The 16,657-nt window shown below is 37.9% G+C and overlaps 1 protein-coding gene and 1 long non-coding RNA gene across 3 annotated transcripts in view; both read left to right on the forward strand.

Moving 5' to 3' along the window:
* The window catches only part of LOC140727142 (uncharacterized), a 960,223-nt gene that overhangs the window by 185,110 nt on the left and 758,456 nt on the right, over positions 1 to 16,657 (forward strand). The window lies entirely within an intron of this gene.
* Positions 1 to 16,657, forward strand: part of cnbd1 (cyclic nucleotide binding domain containing 1) — a 124,946-nt gene that overhangs the window by 88,545 nt on the left and 19,744 nt on the right. For both annotated transcript variants that reach the window (XM_073044407.1, XM_073044398.1), the window contains exons 9-11: positions 4,770 to 4,879; positions 8,284 to 8,434; positions 15,274 to 15,341. In XM_073044407.1, coding sequence (XP_072900508.1) covers positions 4,770 to 4,879; positions 8,284 to 8,434; positions 15,274 to 15,341 — 329 coding nt within the window. The remainder of the gene's footprint in view (positions 1 to 4,769; positions 4,880 to 8,283; positions 8,435 to 15,273; positions 15,342 to 16,657) is intronic.

Here is a 16,657-nt window from a genome sequence, read left to right on the forward strand (position 1 = left end):
TCCAAAACCCCTTTAAATGTTGTCATTGTATCTGCCTCTGCTACTCTTTTGACATCTCATTCCAGGTAACTGTCACGTAATGTGTGGTAGAACTTGCCACCCAGATCTTCTTGAAATTTCTCCACTCTTATATTAAACTTGTGTTCTTCAGTTCTAGACCCCTTTGCCCTGGGAAGAAAATATTTTGACTATCTATGCTATCCATGCCACTTATAATATTATACATCTCCATAAAGTCAGACTCAGCTTCCTATATTCTAATGAGAATAACCTAGCCTATCCAGTCTCTACTTATCTGTATAGCCTTCCATTCTAAGCAACATCCTGGTGAATCTCTTCTTCACTCTCTGTTGCTACTACGTCTATTCTAATATATAGGCATCAAAACTGTATACAATCCTTCCCAAGTGCAGTCTAGCCAAACTTTTGTACAGCTGCAAGGTGACATCCTAACTCAATACCTCAGCCTATGAAGGCAGATATACCAAAAGCCTTCTTCGCTGCCCTGTGTCACCATTATGATTTGTATTCCAAGGTGCATCTGTGCATTAACATGCCTAAGGATCTTGCTATATGTCCTACCAGAATTTGACTTCCCAAAGTACTCTTGTCTGGATTATATTCAACTTGCCATGCTGTACTAATTCTTCTGCTGATCTATGTTTTGCTTTATCCTAATTCAATCTTCTTTGCTATCTGTCACTCCATCAATTTGTGTCATCTGCAAACTTACTACGCAGACAATTTACATTCTTATCCAAGTAATCTGTACATATTACAAGCAATATTGAAAATTTACAGGGATGATTCTGGATTTGGAGGATCTGGAGGTATATGGAATGACTGACAGATGTTATTCCCTGGAGCGTAGGAGATTGAGGGGAGATTTGATAGAAGTATACAAAGTTATGAAGGGATATAGGTAGGACAAATGCAAAGAGGTTTTAGAGATGAAAGTTGAAATATTTAAGGTGAACCTGATCTTCTTCACTCAGAGGGTGGTGCAAGAGTGGAATGATCTGCTAGCGGAAGTGGTGGATGCAAATGTTTGGATGGGAGAGGTATGAGGGATATGGGCAGGTGCAGGTCATTGGGACTAGGCAGAATAACAGTTTGGCACAGGGTAGATGTATCTGTTTTGGTGATGTAGTGCTCTGTTATTCTATAACAAAAATCCAGCATCGATATTTGCAGAATACTACTATTAGAGACTTCTTGTCAAGAAAACACTCAGCCCCTTTTCACAATTTTGGATCCATTTTGCAGCACACTTCTGGACTGGCCTACCTTGGCAAAAACCTTAATGAAATCCATGTGAACCTCATTTACTGTGGTGTCTTCATCAATTTTTTCAGTTTACCTCTTAAATACTCAGTTAGATTTATGAGGTATGGTCTCTCCTGTACAAAACCATGCTGATGTCTTATAAGAACATAAGAAATAGGAATAGGAGTAGGCCATTCAATCAGATCATGGCTGATATGTCTGTAAACTCAGCTGCATCTACCTGCCTTTTCCTCATAACTCCCTACCATGCAAATATCTATCTAACTGTATCTTAAATATATTTAGTGAAGAAGCCTCAACTGCTTCCCTGGGCAGAGAATTCCACAGATTCACCACTCTCTGGGAAAAACAGTTTCTCCTCATCTCCATCCTAAATCTTCTCCCCTGAATCTTGAGGCAATGTCCCCTAGTTCTAGTCTCACCTACCAATGGAAACAATTTTTCTACTTCTATCTTATTAATCCCTTTCAAAATTTTGTATGTTTCTATAAGATCTCCTCTCATTCTTCTGAATTACAGAGAGTATAGTCCCAGGCAACTCAATCTCTCCTCATAGGTTAACCCCTTCGTCTCTGGAATCAGCCTGGTGAACCTCCTCTGCACTGCCTACAAAGCCAGTATATCCTTCCTCAAGTATGGAGACCAGAACTGCACACAGTACTCCAGGTGCGGCCTCACAGGTACCCTGTATAGTTGCAGCATGATCTCTCTGCTCTTGTATTCAATCCCTCTAGCAATAAAGGCCAACGTTCTGTTTGCCTTCTTAATAACCTGTTGTACTTGCAAGCCAACTTTTTGCGATTCATGAATAAGCACTCCCAAGTCCCTCTGCACAACAGCATGCTGCAATATTACACCATTTAAATAATAATCTACTCTTCTATTATTCCTTTCAAAATGGATGATCTTGCATTTACCAACTTTGTGTTCCATCTGCCAGGCCTTGGCCCACTCACTTAACCTATCTAGATCCCTCTGCAGACTCTCCCACATCCTCTGTACAATTTGCTTTTCCACTCAGTTTAGTGCCATCAGCAAATTTTGCTATGCTACACTCAGTCCCCTCTTCCAAATCATCAATGTAAATGGTAAACAGCTGTGGGCCCAGCACCGACCCCTGCAGCACCCCACTCACCACCGACAGCCAACCGATTTATACCAACTCTCAACACCCATTTATACCAACTCTCTGCCTTCTATTGGTTAACCAATCCACTATCCATGCCAATACACTTACTCCAACTCCATGCATCCGTATCTTATTTATAAGTCTTTCGTGAGGCACCTTATCAAACACCTTTTAGAAATCCAAGTATACGACATCCACCTGTTCCCCTTTATCTACTGCACCCATTGTGTCCTCAGGGTCTTAGACTTGATGAGCCAAATGGCCTAATTCTGTTTCTATGACTTGTGGTCTAATCAGTGCCTTCCTTTCCAAGTCCTATCTACATCAATTTTCCTACACGAATGTAATGCAGTTTCCAGGTTATTCTTGCTATCCTTTTAAAATAAGGGAACAATAGTAGTTATCGTCCAGTTTTCTGAAATGCAAAAACCACCGTAAGCAGCATAGCGGCCTCTTCCCTTTCTACCCTTGGGATCCTGGGATAGATCTCATTAGGCTCTGGGGATTTGTCCATCCTAATGTGTACCAATGTTTCTAACATTTTCTTTCCTGATTTAGTCATGGTCTAAAATTTCAGCATATTCCTCCCTTAAATCTTCAGCCTCCTTGTACTTCTCCATAGAGAATAAAGTATCTATTTCAGACCTTGCTCATACTTCGTTCGGCCTATACAGGTCTTTGATTCCTGAGGCAACCTCCTTTTCTTACTTTTGATTTATGAGTTTGAAGAAACCTGTAAGTCCAAAATTTGGTCCTGTAGCACTCATTGTAAGGGCAATAAAAATGTTGATTTGGTTCAAATTTTTGAGTGTGATGTAGGCTTGCACATTTATGGTGCAATTAGCACCATCCATCATATTGAGATGGACTGTAGCTCAGGCAGATATCCTGCCATCACATATGTGGAGTAACTGAATTGTGACATTAGTCTCATTGTAATCATGATTTAGTGCTTGCAGTGTCAAATCAGATCAATGATGCACTGATACTTTGTTCAGTTTGCACAGGAGTCCATGATTTAACAGCAGGCAGGAATTCTTCTCCACCCACTGGTAAAGTGACTGCTTTTATAAATTACTCCCATTTGGTTGAGAATAGCACATCATGAACACATTGCTCAAATGTGAAACTGCAGTGAAAACCTACAGTGAATGAAGCAGAATGCATTTTCCCATTTCTATGCTATCATCATTGCCTTTACTCACCACATTGTGCAATAATTCCAATAATGCTTGGTTGGATTCAGTGGTCACCTCCCCTTTAAGAAATGTGGAATGCATTAATGGGGATGGTTATATACCTGGTTGCTCCACACCTCACTAAGCCCTGGGTGGCCACTTAGTTGTGCTTATCATTCTACTCACCAAGATTTTGCATTAGAGTGAAGAGTCTCTATCTTCTGGTTCTTTCACGCAACCATTAAACCAGTTGGTGCCAAATTACCTGTGCATCCAGAAAATTATAGTATTTATGCTCATGCATGGCTATGGATTTATAATTTTATCTGTCAATGTACAGGTCCTCCCAGGTCAGGGCAAAGTTCCATTCCTGTGAACTGTTTGTAATGCCACACAGTTTGCAAATTGGAAATGTGTCCACAAACCCAAATCCCACAGATAGGAAGATGCCTGCAGACCTGCAGCAGCTGGCAAATCTATGTCATTGGTCTCCAAATACTTGTTTTGTACGTACAGACTGTACACATCCTGTACACATTTCTGTACACAGAAATTCACATCCTGCGGAGGACTGAAATGTTAACTCACTTATTTTAAGTGATAGTTTTCAGTATTAAAACAAATATTGAATACACTGTTCATGAAGCATGCAAGATTATTCAAAATATATTAAAATTATTAATCTCTTTGGATAATTATAACTATTGATTAAATATTTAAAGCTAATTTTACAAACTCATCTTTTTATAAGCATGTAAAACAGTGGATTCCAGTTATTTGGGACACATTGGAACCAGTATATTTTTCCTCAGTTACGTGAAGTTTCATGGAAATAGTTGATAGAGCTAAATGCAATAAAAAAAACTCTCCAGATAGAAATAGAACAGAAAAGGCTTTTCATTATCAGCAGGTGGAGTTGCAGTTGTGGAGAATGGAACAGTGAATATTCCAGGTTTGACTTTGAATGGGTAATGATGAGAGGTCAATTACTTGTAAGGTTGTTAACTCTGTCTCATACAAGTGCCACCTGATCTTAAATAGTATCTCCAACACTTTTTACTTTTTTTGCATATTTGAAGATTCTGCACTATTGTTTAGTATATCTTTTAGTAATAATCTTATCTGCTGGATTTGAAGTACCTGAACTGCTTAATACTTTTATCTTTTACTTTCAGTTATAGTAAAAGAAGGCGAAATCAGTTCATTTGTAGGATACATAAAGTCTGGCCAGTGCAACATTTTCAAAGACATAGAAGTCCTGGTGAAACTTCCACTTGGAAAAACGGTAAAACATTTGACAAGTTGTAGTTTCTTAAGTCAGGTTATACAAACTCGAGTGCATTTTATTATTATTATTCACTCTATGTAATGGATATACATTGTAAGTTCTGTAATTATTTCATTTAGTATTTCCAAATATTACAGGAATCAAATGCATGCAAACCCAAGAAGACACAAGAGACTATAGAAACTGTACTCTGGAGCAACAAACAATCTGCTGGGTGAACTCAGTTGGTCAGTCAACATCTCTAGGAGGAAAGTAATTGATGACATTTCGAATTGACGCAGTGCTTCAAGTCAGAAACGTCAACTATTCATATCCTGCCATTGATGCTGCTTGATTCATTGAGTTCCTATGGCAACTTTTTTACTATTGTAAAAAGATGTGCCAGAAAAAATCTGGATACAAATTAACTTAAGTGAAATGAAATCAAAGGTTATGGTAATTAAAATGCAAGTCCTGAATAAAGGTCTTGGCCTGAAATGTTGACTGTTTACTATTTTCCATAGATGCTGCACGACCTGCTGAATTCCTCCAACATTTTGCATCTGTTGGATTGAAATTCTTTCCCTTTAGATTTCTTCCAAAGTAGTCACAATCCTGTAAGATTATGAGCAAACTGATTTCCTGTTATAGCAATCAGCTTGATGCCTTAACAGTAACTTTTTTTTGTTGTCATACCTTGGTAAATTTATCCCATGATGTTACATTGCTTAGGAATGATTGTAAGTTCCCATGCTTGAGCCAAAATACGGTCTAACGAATCAATCATGACATCTTGAACAACTATTAGATTTTCTATTGATAGTTCACATTAGCCTCCAATTTTAAATTTAGCACAATGGCTGAATTTAGTAGAAATTATTCATATTAATACCTCAGCTTTGGATGTATATAGTTCTTTAGAGCCTTGTCATCTTGCCTCTTCTGGTCAAGAGAATTAAATATGATAGATTGTTAAGATGCAACAGCAAAGTTTTATAGTGCACTCACCGAAATGGAACATTTTAGTTAAATTCAAATAAAGGAACATATGAATTAGGGGCAGGAATAGATCACTCAGCCCCTGCTCTGCTCTTTAATGAGATCATGACTGAAACGATTGTATCTCAACTCTGCATTCCTGACAACCTGCTATAACTTTCACAGCCTCACCAATCAAGAATCTATTTCACTCTGCCTTAAAGTATTCAAGGGTTCTATTTCCATTACCACTTGAGAACCAGAATTCTGAAGACTGTTGACCCTCTCAAAGAGGAAAAAATAACTGCTTCATCAATTATTTAATGATGACCCATATATATTTCAACAGGGTTCCCTGGGAACATACTCTTCATTTCACCCCTCAAGATGTTGAAAATTCCTTTCAAATTCTCTCAGTTTTCTGGACTTTCTTCATATAGTACATCCCTTTTTCCAGGTAGTGAATTGCTTACATCCTTTCCCCAAATAAGGAAATCAATTCCATTTACAATATTTCAGATGAGGTCTCACAATACCCTATATAACCTGAGCACTGACTCCCCATCTTTGTGTTCAAGTCCCCTAGTAATAAACTATAACATTTTGCAACTTTCCTATTTACTTGCTGTGCTTGTATTATAGTCTTTTGCAAAGTGTGCATCAGGATACCAGATCTCCAGGTCCCTCTGCATCTCAGAGTTCTGCATTCTCTCTCCATTTGGATATTATATTTCTTTCCCACTAAAATGGGAAATTTCTCCCATTACCACATTTACTAGACCACTATTTATTATTTCCCCACTAACCAGCACATCTTCATCCACTACGTTCTGCTTATTTACTCAGCACATCTGTGATCAGAGTACAGGTTAAATAATACAGCTTTTAATAAATGTAGGTCACTTTAGTAATATCTACACCTCATATATACATTGCCTAGAAAAAGTATCTCCCCCCCAAAAAAAAATATTGTTTTACAACATTGAGTCACAGGGGATTTAATTTGGTTTTTTTTGACACTAATCAACAGAAAAAGACATTTTCATGTCAAACTGAAAACAGATCTTAAAGTAATCAAAATCAATTACAAATATAAGACACCAAAGTAATTGATTGCATAAGTATTCGCCCCCTTTAATATGACACACCAAATCATCACTGGTGCACCCAATTGATTTTAGGAGTCACATAATTAGTTGAACTGGGATCACCTGTGTGCAGTCAAGGTGTTTCAATTGACTGCAGTAAATATACACCTGTAGCTGGAAGGTCCAGCTGCTGCTGTCTGTATCCTGGCAAAAACTACACCATGAAGACAAAAGAACACTCCAAGCAACTTAGTGGAAAAAGTTATTGAAAAGCACAAGTCAGGAGATGGATACAGGAAAATTTCCAAGTCACTGAATATCCCTTCCCATTCCAACATGTCAATCCATGGCCTCCTCTACGGTTGCGATGAGGCCACACTCCGGTTGGAGGAGCAACACCTTATCTTCCATCTAGGTAGCCTCCAGCCTGATAGCATGAAAATTGATCTCTTGAACTTCTGGTAATGACCCCCCCCCCCCCCCCCATCATTCCCCATCTTCTTTACTCTCTCTTACCTTATCTCCTTGCCTGCCCATTGCCTCCCTCTGATGTTCCTCCCCTTTTTCGTCCTTCCATGGCCTTCTGCCCTCTCCTGTTAGATTCCCCCTTCTTCAGCCCTGTACTTCTCTCACCAATCAACTTACCAGCTCACTCAACCTCCCCTCTCCAGGTTTCACTTCTCACCTTGTGTTTCTCCCTCCCCCCACCTTCTAACTCTGACTCCTTTTCTTTTTTCCTCCAGTCCTGATGAAAGGTCTCAGCCCGAAACATCAACTGTAGTCTTTTCCATAGATGCTGCCTGACCTGCAGAGTTCCTCCTGCATTTTGTGTGTGTTGCTTGGATTTCCAGCATCTGCAGATTTTCTTGTTTGTTTATATTGCCCACCAATGTTATTTGGGCTTGAATGACAAAGATAATATAAAGCTTGGGAATTATTCTATATCTAAATATTCTAGGTCGAGTGTTTGCACTGAATTTAATGGAGCACCATTTTAAGTAGAACTTGGATCTATATCACTTTGGTCAGAGATGTCCTAGCTTGTGGAGTGGAGTATCAAGCTCCACTTTTCTCTACCAGGCAGATGGTACTACAGACAAAAGGAGTACATCAAATCCATATGATGTGTAGCCCAGTGAGGATACCAGATGAGTAATTTGGCTGACCTCTTTAATACTTTAATTTCTTTTAATGGGGCTAATAGAGGCTTATTTCAGTGTATATTAGGCTGGCAGTCCTGGATGTCTTATCAGTGTGTTGGGCTTTATTTCTGACTTATTTACTCGGTTTCAGCCTGAAATGTCACTTGTTTTGTGTCATTTATTTAAGTTGATTTTTACATCATTTTCTTGCTAGTTAAATGAATTGAAGCAAGTTATCGTGGGAAAACTTGGAGAAAAGGAATCTTTTGGAGAGATCAGCATTCTTCTTAAAAAACCCTTCACCTGTTCAATTATCACAGCAACGAAAGTTGAACTTGGAGTTATTTCAGATCATGATTTGTTAGGTAATGATCAAAAATTCTTTATCTTAATTTACTGAATACCCTGATGTATTGCTTTGGCAAGACACTACCAGAAAAATTGTGTATAGTTTTGATATTTGTATTAAAATAAGGGTTCACTTCTCGTATATTGAAAGCAGTGAAGATTCATTCAATTAGTTTGCCTTACAAAGAAAGAATGAGTAGACTGGAACTCTATAATCTCTAGACTGACTTTTGGGATGGCTGTTATATGAATAGAGATTGGGTTGATTTACTAGAGTCATTGAAACACACAGAATTCTTGAAGGGTTTGACAAGCTAAATGCAGGGAAGTTATTTCCATTGCTTAGAAGCCTAAGACAAAGTGGCACAGTTGAGAATAAGGAATTAATCCTTTAGGACTGAGATGTGAATATCTCTTCACTTAGAGGGTGGTGAACCTTTGGAATGCTCTTCACCAGAAGCCCAGTTATTGCAATCATTCAAAACACAGATGAGAGATTTCTGGACATCAAGGAAATAAAAAGAAAATGATATGGTGCTGGGAAACAGCACTCAGGTGGAAAATTAGCCATTTTCTTACAGCATAGTGGAGCAATTCATGGGACCAGATGGCTCCTATTTCTATTGCTCATGTACATTAGCGAAGATTATTTAGTAGAAATCATGATCTTGTTTTGGAAATCTATAGCTGCAATATCTGTGAAATGTTCTTCGAAATTCATTTATTTACAACTCATAGAGCATGGAAACAGGCTAATTCAGCCCACCATATCCAACTAGAGCAGTGGGAACCTATATGTATTAATCCCATCTTGGAACATTTGGCCTGTAGCCTTCAATACTCAGGTGATCTCAGTGATCATTTAGTCACCTCTTAAACGCTGCTTCCATCTCCTCTCTGTCAGTGCATTCCAAATACTCACCACTCTCTTGGTGGAAAGGAACCCCCTTCAAATTCATGATACATCTTTTACCCTACTCCTAAATCTATGTCTCTAGTTTTATTCACCAATGCAGTCTTTCATAATTTTACAAATCTCAATACCCTTCTTAATCACCCGTGCTCCAGAAGAAGCAAACTCAGCGTCTTCGATCTCTCATCATAAGATGTTCCATCTTGGAAAACACCCTGGTTAATCTCCTCCACATCCTCTTCAGCACCATCATATCTTTCCTATAATGTTGTGACTAGAGCAATGGCATGAGGTCTGACTACTGTTGGAGCATAGCCTCCTTGCTCTTGTAGTCAGTGCCATGATTAGTGAGGGACAACATCCCATACACTTCCTTAACTTCACTATCTACCTATACTGTCACCTTAAAAATCTTTGAACTTGCAAACAAGATCCCTTTGTTCCTCAGTATGCCCCAGGACCGTACCATTCATGGTATACATCTTAGCCACATTAGTACTCACAAAATGCATTGTCACACTTATCAAGAACTGCTGTTTCTCAGATCATTTGACCACCAAAAAATCTTTCATCGATTCTATTATGGGTTTATTGAATTTACCCGCAAGAAAATGAATCTCGGGATTATATGTATTTTGATCATAAATTTACTTTGAACCCTATGTCTAAGGCTGCCCTCCACACTGTCAACAACTCCACCAATTTTAGTGGCATATACTAGCTTACTAATAAAGCTGCCTACATTCACATCCAAATCATTCACATATTGTATATTACAAACAAGGATTCCAGCATTAGTCCATATGGAACACCACTCATCACTGGCAGTAAGTCAAAAAACAATCCTCTAATATTACCCTCTCTCTATATTGCCAAGCCAATTTTGGATTCAATTTGCCAACCTTCCCTACATTCCCTCACCCCTAATCTTTTGGACCAGTTTTCTATGCAGGATCTTGTTGAAGACCTTACTGAATTCCAGGTACTGTAAACCAGATCTAATGAAGTGTCTTCATTAATACACTTTGCAGCTACGTCAAGAATTTAAATCAGATTGTTAGACAGTACTTGCCTTTAACAATGCTATGCTGTCTATTTCTGATTCACCCTATCTTTCCAAGGAGACATTAATCTTGATCCTCAGAATTTTTTCCAATAACTTCTCTTCTACTAATGTTAGGCTCACAAATCTATAATTGTCAGGTTTTTTTTTCTGCTGCTGTTGAAAAGGCGGATCACATTAGCTGTTTTCTAGTCATCTGGCACCTCACAGGTGATCAGAAAAGATTAAAAAATTTCAGCCAGAGCACCAGCAATCTCTTGTAACACACAGACAAAATGTTGGAATAATTTAGCAGATTAGGCATTATATATGGAGAGGAATAAATATATGGAGAGGCAAAGAGGGCATTAAAGAAAGAAAATATAGAAATTCAGATTAGTATCAGTAAAGCAGAGGTTAAGTGTGTAATTTGGGAAAAAAATCAACCAAATGTGGCAAGAAAGATGGGACAGAGAGGGGAAAGGGAGGCATTTATATCAAATTCAAAAGGGTGTTACAGGTACTAGGGTAGGCAGTGGATACTGAAGAGAGGAAACTGTGTTGATAGGGGACAGGTTTGTGTGAGGAATATCAGGAAGAGGAGTCAGTAGAACATGGAATTCTGAGTTGCAGGAAGTATGGGATACAGAGAGCAAGATGATGAGAATTAATCTAAGGGAATTGGGGGTGCAGGAATTCACATTAAAAGGGTTACTGGGCATTGGTGAGAGAGCACAGGTCAGGGTACTTTTAGCTTTCTTAAGCGATACAGGGTTTTTTTTAATAGGATATGATGGATAAGCAGAAACACGGTACTAGGATGGCCAAAGAAGGAAGGATAAAGTGTACATGTGGGGGTGTGTGTGTGTGTGTGTGTGTGTATATATATATATATGTGAAGGGATTTAGAATGTAAGTCTATCGTCTGATCTACACTCCGGAGCAGAATGTGGTGGCAATGCACCATTAAGCTGGGTGCCAACTGCCGTAAAAGAAGGAGGATGATGATGATAATAATAAATAATAGGTCTCTTTACTTGCCTCCTGCAGCAGCCTGGGATAATTCTCATTCAGTCCTACCGATCTATCTACCTTTAAGCCCAGTAAGGTATCAAGTACTTCCATTATTTATGGAGACTTGCACTGGAATTTCAACCTCCACTCTGTGAATAGCAATGGAAGTATTCAGATTAATTTATTTATCATGTATATATCAACACATTCAGTGAAATATGTCACTTGTATTAACAAACTAAGGATGTAGTGCCGCAATATTGCCACACATTCCGGCACCAATGTAGCATGCCCATCACGTTCAACAGAACAACGTAGCAACAAAAACAACAACAGTAAAATTTTAAAAAGGCAAAATAAAGTTCTCTTCCTTTCTCCCACCAACCATGCACAGAAAATGACATAATTTCCACTTCCTAGTATCATTGACAGAATGCATTCTCCACACTCCCACACTGCTCCACCTTGATCCACTACTGCAGTATTAGTTTGTGCAAATGATCATGAAGCTTGACGCCCTGCTGCCATTAAGTGTCTGGGGAATGGTAGTACCCTCCATTGTCTTCGATTGATTGGATAAAACCACAGCTTCCATTTCCTTTTCAGTGTCCTCATTTCTCCATGATTATTGCTCTGCTCTCCACCCTTCACTGGAAAACAAATGAGATTTGGATTCTTCAGGCAAACTGTTTCTCTGGATTGTGAATAACCAGGGCACGGGCATTGCTTCCATGGGATGACACCCATCAACATGATCCATTTGATTCATTTTCCATCCGTTTACCAATTCTTAGTCCACATGAGTGTGTGTCTCCCCTCTCTGTTGGTCCACCTGCTTGTCACCTGAATAAATCCCTGTTTACCAGACACAAGAGTCCAACCGTTCCAGCTAAGGATTCATTTAGGACCTCACCTTCTGGCCTTACACATATAGTAGATTGCCCCGTTGTTCTTAATGGGTACTAATCTTTCTCTGGCTATTCCTAAAATACTTATGATACCACTGTATATCAGTGACCCTTCTTTGCTTTCCATGGGTCCCAGCTATGCTAGCCTTTTTGTCAGCTACATGGAACAGCCTATATTCTAAGCCTACAGTAGTATCAATCCTCAACTTTTCCTACATTACATCACTGACTGCATTGGTGCTGCCTCTTGCACCCATGTGGAGCTTGTTGACTACATCAACTTTGCCTCCAACTTCCACCCCGTCATCAAATTTACTTGGTCCATTTCCGACACCTTCCTCCATTTTCTTAATCTTTCTGTCTTTATCTCTGGAGACAGCTTATCTACTGAGATCTTTTATAAACCCACTGACTCTCACAGCTTCTTTTTTTAAAAACTTTTTTTCTTGTGTTTTCAAGTAATTACAGAATAAAAGTGTATGAAAAAGAAAATGTATGTTACCCATTCCCCCTCCCCTTAACCCCTCCCCCCTAACATCCCTATAGAAAAAAAAAGAAGAAAAGAAAGAAAAAAAAAGGAATGCCTGGATATTGGAAGATCCCCACATGCTCCATGGAGTTCGTAATAACTTTAGTATATATATTTATTTCTTTCTCCAAGTAACCAATTATTTCATCTTTGGAGCACCTATATATTTAATCCTATCTTTTGTAAATAAGGGCGCCAAATTTTCAAAAAATGTTTCATATTTATCTCTTAAATTATAAGTAATTTTTTCAAGTGGAATACAGCCATAAATTTCTTTCTTCCAACGATCTATACTTAAATATGTATCCGATTTCCAAGTAACTGCAATAGCCTTTTTGGCTACTGCCAATGCAATTTTTATAAATTCTTTCTGATATTTATTCAATTTGGATATCGTTTTTATCCCTTCAATATCACCTAGTAAAAGTAATATTGGGTTGTGTGGAAGTTGTATTCCAATAATTTGTTCCAATAAAACTCTTAAATTTGTCCAAAAAGTTTGAATTTTAGAACAAGACCAAGTAGAATGTAAAAAAGTACCAATTTCTTGGTTACATCGGAAACACTGATCAGATAAATTTGGGTTTAATTTATTTATTTTTTGTGGTGTAATATATAATTGATGTAAAAAATTGTATTGCACTAATCTTAATCGGACATTTATTGTATTTGTCATACTCTCAAGACATAGTCTTGACCAATTTTTTTCTTCAATTTTAATATTCAAGTCACTTTCCCATTTTTGTCTTGACTTATGGACTCCTTGTTTAATTGCCTGTTTTTGAATCAAATTATACATACAAGAGATAAATTTTTTAATCTTTCCTTTTTGAATTAAAGTTTCTAATTCATTGGATTTTGGTAATAACATTGTTTGACCTAATTTTTCTCTTAAATAAGCCCTTATTTGAAAGTAACAAAAAAGAGTGTTGTTTGATACTTTATATTTATTCTTTAATTGATCGAATGACATTAATATACCTCCTTCAAAACAATCTCCTATATATCTAATCCCTTTTTGAAACCAATTATATAAACTCTCACAGCTTCTTGAACTATACCTCTTCGCTTGAACTACACCTCTTCACTTGAACTATACCTCTTCGCACCCTGTTACTTGTAAAAATGTCATCCCCTTCTCTCAATTCCTCCACTTCCACCGCAGCTGCTTGCAGGATGTGGCTTTTCATTCCAGAATGTAGATGTCCTCTTCCTCCAAAGGAAGAGGCTCCTTTCCTCGTCCATTCATCCTCCCCACTGATCTCCCTCCTGGCGCTTATCCTTGCAAACAGAACAAGTGTTAAACCTGCTCCTACACCTCCGTCCTCACTACCAATCAAGGTTCCAAATAGTCCTTCCAGGTGAGGCGACACTTAACCTGTGAGTCTTTTGGTGTCATCTATTGTATCTGGTGCTCTCAGTATGGCTTCCTGTATATCAATGAGACCGATGTAAATTGGGAGGCCACTTCACCGAGTACCTATGCACCATCTGCCAGAAAAAGTGGGATCTCCAAATGGCCACCTATTTTAATTCGACTTGCCATTCCCATTCCAACATGTCAGTCCATGGCCTCCTCTACTCCCATAATGAGGCCACACGCACAGTGGAGGACCAACACCTTTTATTCTATCTGGGTAGCCTCCAACCTGATAGCATGAACATCGCTTTCTTGAAATTTGGGTCATTATTTCCATTTCCCTCTCTCACCCTTATCTCCTTACCTGCCCATCACCTCCCTCTGGTGCTCCTCCCCATCTCTTTCTTCCATGGCCTTCTGTCCTCTCCTATCAGATACCCCCTTCTCCAGCCCTTTATCTGTTTCACCAACTGACATCCCAGCTCTTTACTTCACCCCTCCCCCCCAGTTTCACCTATCACTTACTACATCGTATTTCTTCCTCCTTTCCCCCACCTTCTTACTCTAACTTTCCATTTTTTCCCCTACAGTTTTGATGAAAGGTCTCGGCCTGAAACGTCAACATTTTACTCTTTTCCATGTTGTCTGGCCTGTCAAGCTCCCTCAGCAGTTTGTGTGTGTTGCTTGCTTTCCTAATTTCCTTGTTAAGCATCTTCGTACACTTTGATTCTCTTGATAGATCTTCCCTACCTTTATATCTGCTACATCCTTCCTTTTTTATGTTTATCCAACCTTTGATATTCCATGACATCCAGGGTTCCCCCTATTTTCTTTACTTGGCTTTCACCTTTACATGAATATACTGGCCTTTATTTCTTCTTTGAATGCTTCCTACTATGCAGGTGGAAATTTACTTACAAGTAAACATTTTCATTGTACATTTGCAGGATCTATATTATTTTAATAAAATTGATCTTCCCACAATTTAAGACTTTATTCCTAGCCTCTCACTAACTACTTTCAAATATACAGAGTTGTGGGGCAATGGTTTAATTTTTAAACTTCTTTCATATTGCTTTTTTTCCTGCAGAACTTGATTCAGTAATTCAAATGCTTCTTCAGCATACAGCAGAACCAATTTTCGGTAACCTCACTCAGGTGAGTGAAGCTGCATATTAACTATAGGAAATTGTTTCAGTACATTATTGGGCTTCACTAAAATGGGTGAAAAGAATAATTGGTACAGCAGAATAATTTAAATGTCAATGGTGCTGGGTCTGCAAATTACTTTTTTAATTTGACAATATAATTTCCACAAGAAAGGGGCATCCATCATCAAAGGATCAGAGGTACTAAAGTCTTAGAACCTGTACCGCCAGGTTATTACCCTACAATCATGAGGCTCATAAACCTGTGGGGGTAACTTCATTTATGGACTCTTACAACTCATGTTCTCAGTATTATTTTTATTTGCTTCTTTTGTACATTGCTGTTTTTCAGTCTTTGTTTATGTAAAGTTTTTCAGAAAATTCTATTATATTTCTTTTTCCCCATAAAAGCATGAAAGAATATGAATCTCAAGGTAGTATATGGTAATATATACATACTTTGATATTAAACTTATTTTGAACTTTGAGATGGAAGAAAGCTATTAAAAAATCCAAACTTAAAAACATTGTAAAATATAATGACAGTATAGATACTTCATTGGATATATTTAAAATGGAGGTTAATAGCTTCTTTATTAGTAAGAATGTCAAAAGTTATGTGAAGAAGGCAGGAGAAAAGGGTTGAGGAGGAAAATAAATCAGCCATGATGGAATGGCAGAGCAGACTTGATGGGCCAAATGGTCTAATTCTGCTCCGCTGTATTATGGTCTTTTAAAATTAATTTTAAGGTTTGATTAAAAAGAAACTAGGATCATTTTTATTTTATTAATCTACAAAAGTGGTTTTAATAATAATAGCCCCAGTGAAAAGTTAATGACCATTTTTCCCTGTTTACCTTGCGTCTTATTTTAAGGTAATCTTTAGAATTCCATATGCATCAGCCAAACACCTAAATATCTCCAGTAACAGTATCATACAACAAGCAACTGTTTTTTTTCTCAATTCTAAACTACACTAGACAAATGATATCGATAATTGAAATTGCCTGAGTGTAAGTTTATAGGACACAAGTATGAATCGTAAATGCTTAGAATAAGATATTGCAAGTTGAATTGTGCAAGCCTTGTTACAGCAGCTGGTAATTTTTAAAAGATGGCATTAGTTGATGCATCTGAAAATTTGTGGATGATATAGTTAGAACTGGAATTATTCTTTTTTTTTCCTTTCAGTTTAGGATCCTTCCTCTGTTTATTAAAAATTGGAAAGGGAAAGGAAAGGGACCTGAAGCATTAATTATATTTCTCTTTTCAGAGAATTTTCCTTGTTGTTGCCCATCCTAAGACCATATGATATAGAGCAGAAAT

This window comes from Hemitrygon akajei, chromosome 1 (assembly GCF_048418815.1).
Source record: "Hemitrygon akajei chromosome 1, sHemAka1.3, whole genome shotgun sequence".
NCBI classification, from domain to species: Eukaryota; Metazoa; Chordata; class Chondrichthyes; order Myliobatiformes; family Dasyatidae; genus Hemitrygon; species Hemitrygon akajei.